This window comes from Scatophagus argus, chromosome 15 (assembly GCF_020382885.2).
Source record: "Scatophagus argus isolate fScaArg1 chromosome 15, fScaArg1.pri, whole genome shotgun sequence".
Lineage (NCBI taxonomy): Eukaryota > Metazoa > Chordata > Actinopteri > Scatophagidae > Scatophagus > Scatophagus argus.
In genome coordinates this window covers 19,881,195-19,894,372 of record NC_058507.1, presented here as the reverse complement: position 1 = coordinate 19,894,372, position 13,178 = coordinate 19,881,195, and the positions used below count along the sequence as shown (strand labels likewise).

The 13,178-nt window shown below is 43.4% G+C and overlaps 1 protein-coding gene across 3 annotated transcripts; it reads right to left on the bottom strand.

Moving 5' to 3' along the window:
• Window positions 1-94: 94 nt before the first annotated feature.
• Window positions 95-12,156, bottom strand: iars2 (isoleucyl-tRNA synthetase 2, mitochondrial). 3 transcript variants are annotated; one of them, XM_046412239.1, is made up of 24 exons: window positions 11,701-12,156; window positions 11,109-11,231; window positions 10,797-10,950; window positions 10,570-10,718; window positions 10,368-10,417; window positions 10,123-10,232; window positions 9,909-9,996; window positions 9,321-9,436; window positions 9,037-9,206; window positions 8,776-8,866; window positions 8,486-8,637; window positions 8,189-8,349; window positions 7,925-8,027; window positions 7,515-7,608; window positions 6,264-6,344; window positions 5,474-5,582; window positions 4,279-4,381; window positions 3,725-3,847; window positions 3,514-3,645; window positions 3,309-3,415; window positions 3,043-3,188; window positions 2,445-2,635; window positions 2,212-2,356; window positions 95-1,303 (listed from the first exon to the last, which is right to left on the bottom strand). In XM_046412239.1, exons 1-24 carry the CDS (start codon window positions 11,965-11,967, stop codon window positions 1,158-1,160), a joined length of 3,111 nt encoding a protein of 1,036 aa, XP_046268195.1. In that variant the 5' UTR covers window positions 11,968-12,156; the 3' UTR covers window positions 95-1,157. The 3 variants fall into 3 exon arrangements, with proteins under 3 accessions (XP_046268195.1, XP_046268194.1, XP_046268197.1); XM_046412238.1 differs by having other exon boundaries at window positions 9,909-9,999; window positions 11,701-12,155; XM_046412241.1 differs by lacking the exon at window positions 6,264-6,344 and having other exon boundaries at window positions 9,909-9,999; window positions 11,701-12,152.
• Window positions 12,157-13,178: the final 1,022 nt, after the last annotated feature.

Sequence of the window (13,178 nt, the reverse complement as noted above, 5' to 3'; positions counted from 1 at the left end):
AACTGCATAGATGCTCATAACATGTTAGGAGGTAAAACTCTATTCAGTTAAGATTTCAAGACATTTTCAGATTCATTCAATTGGAATGGAAAAGTTTACAAGGAACAGGCTTTATTATACAAAGGCAGGCATTTACAAGAACTTACCCACAAACAATATTAATTCTCTAAAGTTGTCACACAGTGACACTCATGGTAGTGAATTCCTTTTCCTTGTATTTACGCATTAAAGAACATGAGCCCTCTAACTCACATCCCCTCCCGACTAAACATCGAGTCATTACCTCCAGTTCCCAACGACAGCAGAGAAACTTGCTCACGATGTATCGGATTGGTTGGCGGTACAAGATCACATATGCAAAGAGAACACTCAGGTTGCCTCACACATTTTGGCTTTAAAGTTCACACCTGCTGTTTTAGGAAAGTGTTAGTGCATAACAATAGTGAGGTCTGAAGCACATAGAAATGTATGCTTATCTGCTCTTAAGCATTACAGTGCCAGTCCCATGCCAAGCAAAATAAAGATGAACCACAGCCAATCAACCTTGATTGCCCCCGGTGGCCTTATGTAGTATAAATCCTGCAGACGGAACATAAGCCAAAATAAAAACTGAAAAATGTGTCCAGTTTTTCCCAAAGATGGTTTTTTTTTTCTTAGTTTAAATAGTCCTTATCCCACTGATGTATGTTCAGGTATTTATTTTTCTGATACATTTGGTTTCAATTAGTTTGTTATTAGTTATGCCAGGCGGGGGTGTGGATGGGAACTCAACACCACGACTCCACTAGTCAATCACTACTCCACAGACTCTGGCTCCAGATGATGTCACCAGCGCAAGATGGCGGCACTCTGGTATCCAGGATATTTTAGCTTCACTTTGGTACAGTGGGAGAAAGTGGAGACACGCCGTCTCTCTTTTATGTCAAAATGGTGCCAAGCTGCATGTTTCTTTTAACTGGCTGTGGCCAAAATGAGAGAAACCCGGAATGAGGCAACAGCTGATTTGGAGTCAGTTTTACATTTCTCAGCTGATGGAAACAAGGATTGTAAAGAAAGAAACTGTCCATATTCAGGCCTCCACAGCAACTTCACTCGATGCAGGGAAACAAAGGAGCCAAGGTAGGTAATGTTGCTGGTCGTCACGGCGACGCGACCTGTCAGTGAGCCTGTGAAACAACAGTCTGGCAGCGTGGGCAGAGGCAGTCAGCTGACTCTGCAGTGTAGCGGCGACACCGTGGGCATCGGGCACCAGAAGTGGGCACCACTGCTATACTGTAGCTGCTCTCCTCACGGATAACACCACCTGCCAGGACAGATACACGCACATTGAAAATCATCACTTATTTGTACTTTTTGCTCAGTGATAAATACTTTGTTTTTTTTTTACTGCTGACATTTTGATTTGTCCCTGCAGAGAGAAGCACAAGGGCCTGTATCATGAAGAAAGTTCAACCAAACCCTGCTCTCTTTTGGATCCCAGAGGGGCGTACTACAAAGTGAGAGCAGTGCAAACTGTAGGCTATGCATCACATTGTGGCTGCATGCATTTAGTTTTCATCATTTTCACACATTTGCTTCAGATAACATTGTCATATTACATTTTACACAGCATGTCATTCATACACTAAAAGAATGAGGGAGAGTCTGTTTTACTCTGCTGCTATTGCAGCTAAAAGTCTGTCTGGGTTGGTTGGTATTTATCACAGATAACATTTGATCAAAAAAATTCATTTCACTTTGACTAAACTGATCAACCCCTCCATTTAGTTTAATGGGGAAACTACAGCTCACAGTCTGCTGTAACAGCACTGCCATTAGCTTTCGCATTTACAAACCAGCTCCAAGAAACACACAACTGTACCTCCACAGGCCTTCAAAATATCTGACATTACGCGACACTCCGATGAACATTACCTTAATCAAATACAGTCTCATGTTCAATTCAGTTCAGTTCAATTCATTTACATAGTGCCAATTCACAACAGAAGTTGTCTCACGACACTTTCCAACTCGTTAATCTTGCTTTGTGTAACTAAATGCACTAACAATGGCTCAATTCCATTTAGGTGTGCCAGTGATGGCAAAGGAATGAGCCACACTACTCTGCCTCTGACTGACTTACCCTGATCTTCTTACCCTCACGTTTCCTAAATCCCTGGTAGGCGAACATTTGCATTATTGTATCAGTATCTTAATGTTGATGTTCCTCACCTTCCAAGTTGATGAGGAAGGTACCGTGGCTAAGTATGGCATCTGGGGGCAGATCGCGAGGTAGCTTACTGGTCAGGTTGACCCGTGCTACCATCATCAGCTCAGCCAGCTGCGAGGAGGTGGAGGTGGGTTCCTCTTGGAGAGACTGAGAGTGAAGTGGAGAAGGGATGTGAGTTTTGCGCAACATATCCTATGTGTTGTTATATTACTCTTGTGGACAGCTTCTGATTTACCTCCATGAGTTCAAACAGCAAACTGGGTTCAATAGCAATGGTGAGGTCAAACTTAGCAGCATTTTTGCCTGCAATGGAAGACAGGAAGGAGTCTCTGATGGCACATGCCCCTTCCACTGCCTCCTCCAATCCCGGTCGCCGCCACACAGAACTGCTTTTGATCCAGCCACTCTTAAACAATGTCTCCCCTTCTGCAGAAACAGTTACAGTTTATGAGTACTCCCGTGAACATTTTCCTCTCTGCAAGAGCTGCACAGTTTCAGTAAGATCTGTCAGACGTAATGGAATGGAATGACAGGATAAAAGCAGAATGAACATTTAACATATCATATTGCTGTTGTTGCTTAGGTTGGCTACCGTGTTGGCTGCAGTGGTTTGTATGACTGTCCAGGCACCTCAAATGTCCTCAGAAATGAGTTTAACGATGAAACAGCATGCAAAGCATACTGGAGATTTTTCCAAATCATAAAGACATCCAGTTATTTTTGGCATATTGCAGATTCTGCCTTGTGTGCGGTTGAAAACCCAGTCCTGCACAGCCCTAAGGAGTAAACTCAACAGTCTGACACGTCTTTCACACAAACCAACAGGTACATACGGTCATGTCCTGGTGCGTGTAGATAGACCTCTTCGGCTAGATGTGGCAGGATGGGAGCTATGGATCTGGTCACTCCATCCAGAATCTCCTCTAAAACTGTCTGACATGATCGTCTGCCCAATGAGTCCTCCGAATCACAATACAACCTGATTGAGGGGGGGGGCAAAGAGATCCTTGGCTTTAAAAGATATTTAAGGCAAAGTAAAGCCACAGCTAAACCAAGCGTGGTAACTGTGCTTTCTTTAACGCAGTGCCAAGCCTTTTACCTGTCTTTGACGATGCTGAAGTAAAAGCTGGAGAGTTCTCTGGTGATGAAGGCTTGGAGGACCCGGATGACCCTGCTAGCATCAAACTCACTGTAGGCGTCTGTCACCTGTAAACACACACACATAAACACACACACACACTTGTGTCAGTCAGGAGTTTGCTCCATTTTAGGCTCCGAGGGACAACTTAAACACCTAAACGCACCTTCATGCTGTACTCGCGGAGCAAGTGCAACATGTACTGATCAATGTAGCGCATGTCTTTGGGGTCCACAGCCTGCACACGTGGGTCGAAACCCTGCAAGTTGCCGAGCAGGAACTTCAGAGTCTTCCTCACCTGGGAGAGAATTAAAGACAGAGTGTGAAAGCAGGGAAAACGAGCGTCATCTGCTCCACGTCCTGGTATGCTCCGGTACCTTGCCGATGTTGTCCGCGGCTGAGTTGAGCGCAGTGGGTCCGATCTGAATCTCAGAGAAGACATTTGAATCTGCCACCCACCAACGCAACACGTCTGCCCCATAGGGTGGCAGGCTGGGGTCCTGAAAATATATCATCAAAACACCTTTTCATCATTACACACACGGTCAGGTCAACCAAATCACTTATCTATCTGCTATCGCGCATTGCATTTTCATTTTATTTGTCGTGGACTTGAAATGTCAGCTGAGATGCCACACTGTTACACAGTGTTTTATACAGTACAAAAGAAATGATCTTGCAGTTCCATTTATTAGGATGAGGTTAAAATCTCAGCAGCAGATTTATTCAAATCTTGGCAAAAAGCTCTGTCTGGCTACACACCACAAAGGTAAGCAGGAAAAACAAATTATTAGTTTAATTGTTCACATAAATCTGGGAATGTAATAATGATTACAAAAAGCTTTCTATATATGAGTGGAACATTTCCAACCGTTGTTAAAGTACAGGACACTTTCCCAGAGGACTTCACACCATCTCTCCCTGACCTTACCTTCCCTCCATTAATGACTGTGTCGGGATCCACGACGTTGCCCACAGACTTGGACATCTTCTCTCCCTTCTCACTGAGAACAAAGCCATGCACCACCAGAGACCTAAACACACACAAACAGTGTCCCATCAGCGCCCCCTAGTGATGCTGCTGATTGTTACGATGGGAGCCTCGAGAAGCTTACTAAAGACTGGAATGAAAATAATCCTGATGATGTCGTGCACCCATGCGCAGTCCTAAGGAGCAACATCAATAGTCGGGCCACACAAGCCAACAGGTGCACACTGGAATGTTCCGGTGCTCATAACTTGACCCCCTAGTGGATGACAAGTGTCACTATCAACTACCCAAACTACACAAGTGTCTTTTCTCCAACAACTTCATGTTAGTTCATGTTAGAAAATATGTATCCACTAGATTGCAAACTTTTAAATGGCAATGGTGGTTATATATTTAAATGTTATTAATATTATTCTGTGCATCTGCTTCACAGGGTCATTTACGGCAGCTGTTCTCAACCAGTGAGCCAGTGAGTATCAGAGTGCCATCTAGTGGGCTGCAGAGGCAGTGATGGGCCTCCTGCTAAATGATCAGATTAAAATAAAAACAATACAATTAGACAATACAATACAAAGCTAGCAATGTTTATTTCTACATTAATTGTGCTCAAGAAATCACATAAATGAAAAACACATAATTTCTATGACCAATTCCATTTGAATACCACCATTCCAAAACCAATGTTTGCTAATGTTTGACTGCTAATGGGATGCAGTGACAAAAAAAAATATATAAAAAATAAAACAATTTGTTCATGAAATGAAAAGGTTTTGTGGGGAAACAAGAAACATATTGAATCTGAATTTATAATAGCAGGAAGCCAAAAGCACAAAGTGTAGAACAAGATGAAATCATCAAAGCTCCAGAGACACTTGAGCACAAAACACTTAAGATGTGTTGGGCTCAGGCACAACAGAAAGCAATCACAACATTAACAACTGGCTTTGAAAGCTAGCTATATGATTGCTGCTCATGTAGCTCATATGTAGCAATAAACTCTTCTACCCTTTTTCTCACTCCTCTGGGAAAGTGGTCCTCTGAGGATTGGTTTAACCATCAGAAGTGGACCTTAGGTTCCAAAAGGTTGAGAACCCCTGAGCTGCAGTAATTTAGACCTCGTGCATACCACACTCACTTGTAAGGTGCCTTGTTCCTGACGGCTACACTGGTCAGCAGGGAGGACTGAAACCAGCCTCCAATCTGGTCCTTCCCTTCTATGTATGCATCTGCCCTGGAGTCCGTCTCTAGAGGAGAGGGGAGAAAAGAGGGGTGAATTATACACTCGTGCCACGAAAATGAGGTAAAACAACATGGTTAGTGTGTGTCCCAGAGGACACAAGTGTCTGAAAAAGACAAGAAAGACCAGGCAGTGTTAGTTGTAAAACTGCAACAGCCCATCATGTGTGCACTGACTACACTTTAAAGTTCAAAGCAAGCCATGTCAATACAGTCTACAAATTGTCCGTCTGAATCAGTCCACAGATAAAAACAGATAGCAGAGATATGAAGGGTTTTGGCCAGTCCTGGAAAAGAAAGGCAAACTGTGGCAGCGTTCCCCTGAGCCAGGCGATCTGTGTGTACACACTGCATGCAAAAGAAAGCAGGGCTGTCCTGAAGAGGTCCTCGCAAACTCCTGCTTCCACATTTGCGCTTCTTAAAAACTCCTCAATGCACACTCAAATGCTTTTGGACTTATCTGACTGAATTGGACCAGAATGTCTGTATTAGCCTGTTTAGTAATCAGACACTGCAACAGTATATAATATCGCAATGTATAATTACGACACATCCGAGAGCATTTGAAGGCAAAAAGAGGACGTACTAGCAGATACACAGTGGAAGTAAAAGCCTGAGAAACAAAGATGAAGACATGTTAGGAGACAAAGGCTGCTGTGATGACCACAGTAGTCAGCTGATGAAATAACCTGCGACCAGAGGTTTGCGAAGTGCAGCAGGGAGCCATCTGAGATGGGACTCAGGCTCCTCAGGGTCTCCTTCTATCTCTTCTGGAAATGACAGACAGCAACCGTGAACAGATCCACTTCAACAAGCACACAAGTGACTTCTGTAGGCTGAAATCGTTCTCAGACACGGTTTCGGTCCACTGTGACTTGTTTTAGCACAAGCAGAGCCATGCTAGCTGCTCTGTGAGCCTGTACTAAGCTAAATGCTATTGTTAGCACACAAACACGCTAACATGCTGATGGATTTGCAGGCATGATGTTTACTGTGTTCACCATTTCAGTTCAGTGTGTTAGTGTGCTAACATTTGCAGATTAGCACTGATCACAAAGAACAGCTGAGGCTTATGAAAATGTCAAACTGACATGTTCAAATTGTTTCTTATGTCCAATCAGCAGTCCAGTATCCAAAGATCGCGTTTACTGACATAAATGACAAAGAAAATCCCCAAATCCTTACATTTAAGAACCTGGAAAAAGCAAATGCTTGACATTTTTGCTTGAAAAAAAGACTGTAATGATTATTTGATTATCAGAATAGTTGGCAACTAATTTGCTTTGGATCAACTACTCGTTGTAGCTCAGGTCCTAAGACCGCTAGACAAACAAAACTTTTAGAGAGGAAATATGTCTGCTTGAGATATTGAAAAAAAGAAATCTGAAACAGGATTCACGTTGTTTTTAAAACACACTGTTTTTCTTCAATCAGAAAAACGTCACACTGGACCACATCTGGATTTATCATGTATGGCCCGAAGGTTTTACTGTTTGCGGGTCTTCTGACATTAAGTGGCAGACATCTAGCATGATGACCCCCCCCAAGCATGCTGAGACTGCACTGCCTTATAATCCAAGTTTGTACTCAGCAAACGACCGCTTGTGCTGACAACGCAGTTTGCAAAGCTAATTAATTGAACTCTTACTCTACTTACACTTAACTAAATTAAGTGTAAGTAGCTTTCTCTGCAATAAAACTAATGAAAAGAGATTTCATTAAAAGCACTGTGAAAGTCACAGTGAAACTTCACAAGTGAACTGTTGAATGAACTCCTGCTACTCTGAGAACAATGCCGACGAGTGTTACATTATCACATCCATGTACGATAACAATACACGCTCTTATTGTGAAGGAGACACTTCCTTGGAGATTCTGAAATCTGTTTACACTTAGTGCGACCTAAACAACAGGACGGCCTGAAGAAATTTCAGCTGTACCTTCGAGTACAGCAGCCCACGATGCTCCGCTGTCGAACCAGATGTCAAGGACATCTTCTCCGCGAACATAGTCAGTCACTGGACCTGCTTTACTCTGACAGAAACACACACACACACACCAAGTTTGACTTTTCACATTACACATACTCATTCTATTCCTTAATAACAGGAAATCCACTATTAATGCATCTTTTTTGACTAAATTATTACACTTCTAATTAAGGTCTGCACTTATCAGGCTAAACAAGCCTCATGAACTAATCTTGATCATATCAGAGAAGGGCTACACAGGCCATACACTTTGCCATGGTCAGTATTATCTATCGTTGCAGCTGGTTAACAAACCCTGAATGCTGTCCTAACTTCATCTCACTGTCATATACACACCATCACTCATACAGCATACTCACCTTCTTCAGCACTTCTGCTGGCAGCAAAGTCTCAATAGGAAGCTTCCACCAGCAGTCACTGCCCTTTTCTTTGAAGAGCTTTGCTATATGGGACACTGTGTGTCTGAAGAAGCCAGAGACATGCAGAATGTTTAAGATATACTCGTGTGTGTCTGAAAGCGACTGCAATATCTCTAAAAATGTGATTGTGCTTGTAGTATTTCTGTGTATCCAAGCATGTACACAAGCCTGTTTGTCTGCATTGTGTGTTGTGTATCAGCTCACTTGTTAATGAGAGCCTCTCCGGTCTCTCTGTGGTAGAAGACTGGGATTGGGACGCCCCAGCTTCGCTGTCTGGAGATGCACCAGTAAGTCCGTCTGTCCAGCATGGCCAGCAGGCTGCCGCGCGCCGATTCCGGCAAAACACGCACCTTCTGCAGCGCCTCCTGGACAAACACACACACGCAAATGGCATCTGTAAATGTGAAGTGAGTACTATTCTTCACACATAAACCAGATTCCTTCCTGGAAAGGGAGAATGCATCACTTTCTGCGCACCAGGAAGATATGTTCCAGCTTTACCTTGGCTTTGTCTTTAAGTGATGCCGTGTTGATAAACCACTGTTTGCTGGGCCTGATGATGACAGGCTGCTTTGTCCTCCAGTCATACGGGTAACTGTGAACACACTGCTCCTCCTTCACCAGAGCCCCACACTCCTTCAGCATGGAAATCACTAACACGGACAGACATGGGATTCAACACACACAAACAGGAGAGAGGAGAGGAGTTACAAAGACGGCAAAAATAACATGACCACACACCCTCTTGGGCTAAGAAAGCATGTTTTTATTTTCACATATTTGTGCTGTACCTTTGTCTGTCCCTTCGGTCATCACAGACAGATTCTGTAGCGCAGGGCCAGCCAGTTCAGTGAACTTGCCGTCCTCATCCACCATACACTCCTTAGGTTGAAGAAAAACACATACAGTTAGAGCTGCAAAGCATATTCAACCATATCATGTCTACCGTGTTTTGAATTTCTGCCTCGATAAACAACTGAAAGAATTTATCTATTAGCAAAACTCCTGTTTATAACTTTTCTGTCAGATGATTTTTAAAAAATACAACATACCACAGACAGTTCAAACTGTGAGGCCACACTGTAATCCTCCATGCCATGAGCTGGTGCTGTGTGGACCAATCCTGTTCCTTTTGCCATAGTCACGTGATTGGCTGGCAACAGCGGAACTTCCTTGTCAGGAATTGTAGGATGTTTGCAGATCCCACCCTCAAGCTGGGAGCCTTAGGAGAGAAGGACAGGGGACACTGGTATGATTATCTTATCTTTGTAACTGACCAGGCGTACCCTGAAGAATTCACTGTGTGTGCGTGTGTGTGTGTGTGTGTGTGAATTACCTATAAAGGTGCCTACACTCTCCAGCTCTGTGCCCAGCAGCGCTGCCACACTGGCTGTGCGCTCAGTGGCCACTAAGAGCAGCTCAGAGTTGTCTGCCCTCTTCACCACAGAGTACCTGCAAACACAGGACACTTGAAGAGGCCTTCAAAAAAAAAAAAAACACGACATACGATACCACATCTCTATTTATATATAAAGTTAGATGACGGTCGAGTCTCATTCCCAGCATGTTGGTATCTGATGAACTGAGACTGAGACTCAATAATCAATAATAATGTTTCTCCAGAATGATTCACCCCACCTTTAACTGTAAAATGTCTGGCTTATTTTAATAAGTACATAAAGTGATCGTCTAGCCACTATTTCATTCAGCTTTCACTGATGCTCAGAACAAATGTTACAAAAGCAATCTGAGGGGAAGCAATGTTGGAACATCCTTACTGGAACAGAAACCCCAGGGTTTAGGGGGAATGTAGCTTAGGTTTCAGGAACACCAACAGATCTGGGATCTGCCTGAACACTCATCAAATGTGGAGTGTGACAGCTTGAAAAGGAGATGAAGGTGATTCTATGATGCGGGTACTTACTGAGCATTGGGCATGAAGCAGACGGCCTGGTTGGCAGGAATGGTCCAAGGCTGGGTGGTCCACACCAACACACAGACACCATCCAGACCTGCTGAGGTATACAAACCAGGCACACACACACTTTTAAGAGATTCCCCACCTGGTCAGAAGTGTAATCTTTTAAAAAAGCTCTGAATTACCAGTATGTATGTGTGTGTGTGTGTGTTTGTATTACCTGCTTCTGAGGCTATCTTAGGCGGCAGTGTGATCAGGGGGAAGGAGGCATAGATGGCTCTGCTCACATGCTCAGAGTTGTAGTCTAACTCTGCCTCTGCTAGAGCTGTTCTAAAGAGACAAAGAGACGGGATCAAAGCATGTGACAGCGGCAGAAATGTTTATTACATGAATACAGAATAGAACAACCTAACAATATTGATTCTCCCCATGCAACATCCTCTGCAATTAACATTAACTAAATACCTTGATGAAGGGGACCAGAAGATTGGCTTGTAGTCCTGGTAGATGAAACCCTGAAGAACAACAAAGTGGATTAAAAATAATTAAAAACAGATTAGAGAAAAAACTGCTGGTTTTATGTTTTATTACTAGTGTTATTATTTAGGCTAAGTGCTCTGGGGCCTTTTCTGTCTGGGCAGGACATGAAAAGCACATTATTGCCCACCTTGCTGTGCATCTCCTGGAAGACTTTGAGCTGAGCAGCCTCATAGGCTCCGTCATACGTGTAGTAGCACTGGTCCCAGTCAGCCATCACGCCCCAGCGCTGGAAAGCAGCCCTCTGACGAGCTATGGCCTCCTCTGCAAACGCCCGTGCTATGTGGGATGTAAACAACCGATTACAGCAGCTGTAAATCTAATAAGCCTTATGTTTATCCAGCTATCTGTCTTTACCTTTCTGTCTGATCTGCAAGGGGCCAAGGCCGCTAGTCCCTAACTCTCCCAGAGCCTTCAGCTCGATGGGCAGGCCGTGGCAGTCCCAGCCTGGAATGTAGTGGACCTGTCGCCCCCTCAGCATCTCAAAACGGTTACGAATATCCTTCAGGATCTGGATCAAACAAGATGAACTGAGCTGTGAGTGTCGCCACAAAACTTAACTTTTGTTAGTAGCAGTGAGATAATAGGTCAGCACTTTGTGTTTGATTTGTTATAATGCACCATAACAGCAGAGAAAGACTGAAAGATTACAAGCACACAGCTGATTACCTTATTGAGTGCGTGTCCTACATGAGGGTCTCCATTGGCGTAAGGGGGTCCATCATGAAGACAGAACTCCTTCTTGACCTTCCTCTCTCTTTGCCAAGAGTACAAATCTGCAAATCCACATTCCTGCAGGGAATTTACATTTTTGATATGACAAAAACAAAGCATCGTTAAAATAGAATTGTCTGTAACAGTGTTTAATCATCAAGATAAAGTGTTTACAAAGTGGTTACATTTTTGTTGTCCAAATCTAAGTATACATGCGCGTGCACACACACAGAAACACACGCCTGGAGGGTGATAAATGACTTAGTTATTTACCACCAGGCTACAGTCAATACTTAGTTCACGGTCCCACATTATTTTCAGCCTGCTTAATACAGAGACGTAACTACCTGATGTACAACAAGGAGGAAGGGACGTTTACTGCCTCTAGATGCATCTGATGCATGCCGAATTGAAAAATGAACTTCAAATAAATGTAAGAGATTTTAAGCCACGTGCTTCAGTACGTGTCCACCTGTCAAACAGCAGGGGAAAATTAATTTGACTATTTTTTGAGTGGAGTGTCGTCAGCCACCATCGTCTGTCGTACCTTCTGGATTTTGAGTTCTCGGTCCAGCAACTTCTGTCCAGTCAGTTTGACTGGGAAGTCAGTTCGAGGAAGAAGCACCGTGTCTCGGTACAGTCCCTGAGCAGAGCCGGCCTCTGTCGGCTGAGCGCTGCCTTCTTTTGAACTTACACCATGACAGCGCTTGGAACTGACGGAGAGAGCACGATGGAGGAGGCCGCCTCCTCGGTGTGACCTCCGTCCCCATCTCGCTAGCGTCTGGCTTATTGCCGAAACGCGACACAGCAGCATGGAGGGGCGAGGTAAAGTTAGCTCTGTGGCCAAGCAAAACCACAAAGATTGAAAACTGAGGCTGAATTGTGTCTCTGTGCAGTTATCGTGTTGTTATGCTCGGTCCTTCTTGCAATACTGTATTTATCCGGAAGAAATTCTAGAGAGGACAACTACGGAATCCCAGTTGGGTCAACTGTAAGGCAAACGATCGCAGTTTTAAGGGTCATGGGAAAAGGAGTTATAATCTTACATCACATCTAATCAAACAGATGTAAGCACATATCTTCAAACACTGTAACATGTATTACAATATTAACCAAAACTATGATTTTATCCATACTTTTTAGCCTCATAATTCCCCTTATGTTTCGTTTGTAACTCTTCGTTTATTGTGATACTTTCCCTGCGGTTATTTGTTCAAAAATATTTTGAAAATAATACAACTTAAGTTATAAATTAACAATCGATCTAAACAATGTACAAAATTAAATAGATGAAGTGGTTTCTTATAATACGTCAATGGTCAATTCCGGTAAAGATCTTCAAAATAAACTAGAAAACACAGACTGCTGTGTTTCTAATATTATGTCCACCAACATGTGTAGCCTTTATTACTATGATATGCTAGATGTACTACTAGGTGGCTACTTTTTAATGCCAGTCCTGAACTAGCTACCTCACGTTAAAGCTTCACACTTCCGCATGAATAGGTATATAAACCAGTGCGTTGCGAGCACTAGAATAACTCCAGTTAAATGCCCATTTTGTGCGATTTGTACAAATTATACTTACGAGGGAAAGGATTAACTGTATTTTACAAATTAGAATAGTTCACGGAGCACTTCACATTTCCAACAGCACCCGAATGCAGCACGACTGTCCTATAGGCTGCAGCAGCAGGTGTATTGAGTGGCAGATGATGTCACCGGCGGTATAAAAGACACGGCTGCCTCTCCGGTTTCATTCATCTTTTCACTAACCAGACAGCCAGACTGGACTAGCGGGGCCTAGATTTGTTCACACTCAGCGCCAAGATGAAAAAGATGTGCATAGCTCACCTTGGAGTTATCCTGCTGGCTCTCCATCTCCTCTCATCGCAGGTCAGTTTTGTCCCTCCTTTAGTTTATTTTTTTAACTCGTAAGATATCAACTATACTTTGAGAATTAAAAGTTTTCGCTTTTTAAGAGCTGAAAAATAGTCTGCGGAACATTTTTTCCCCACCTTGACT

What these genes read in the sequence shown, in the direction of transcription:
- iars2 (XM_046412238.1), bottom strand. Translation starts at nt 11,967, where the DNA reads ATGCTGCTGTGTCGCGTTTCGGCAATAAGCCAGACGCTAGCGAGATGG. An exon ending in TGCTTCATGCCCAATGCTCA is followed by an intron (nt 9,437 to 9,908) that starts GTAAGTACCCGC and finishes CTGTGTTTGCAG; the next exon opens with GTACTCTGTGGTGAAGAGGG. An exon ending in CAGTCATTAATGGAGGGAAG is followed by an intron (nt 3,848 to 4,278) that starts GTAAGGTCAGGG and finishes ATATATTTTCAG; the next exon opens with GACCCCAGCCTGCCACCCTA.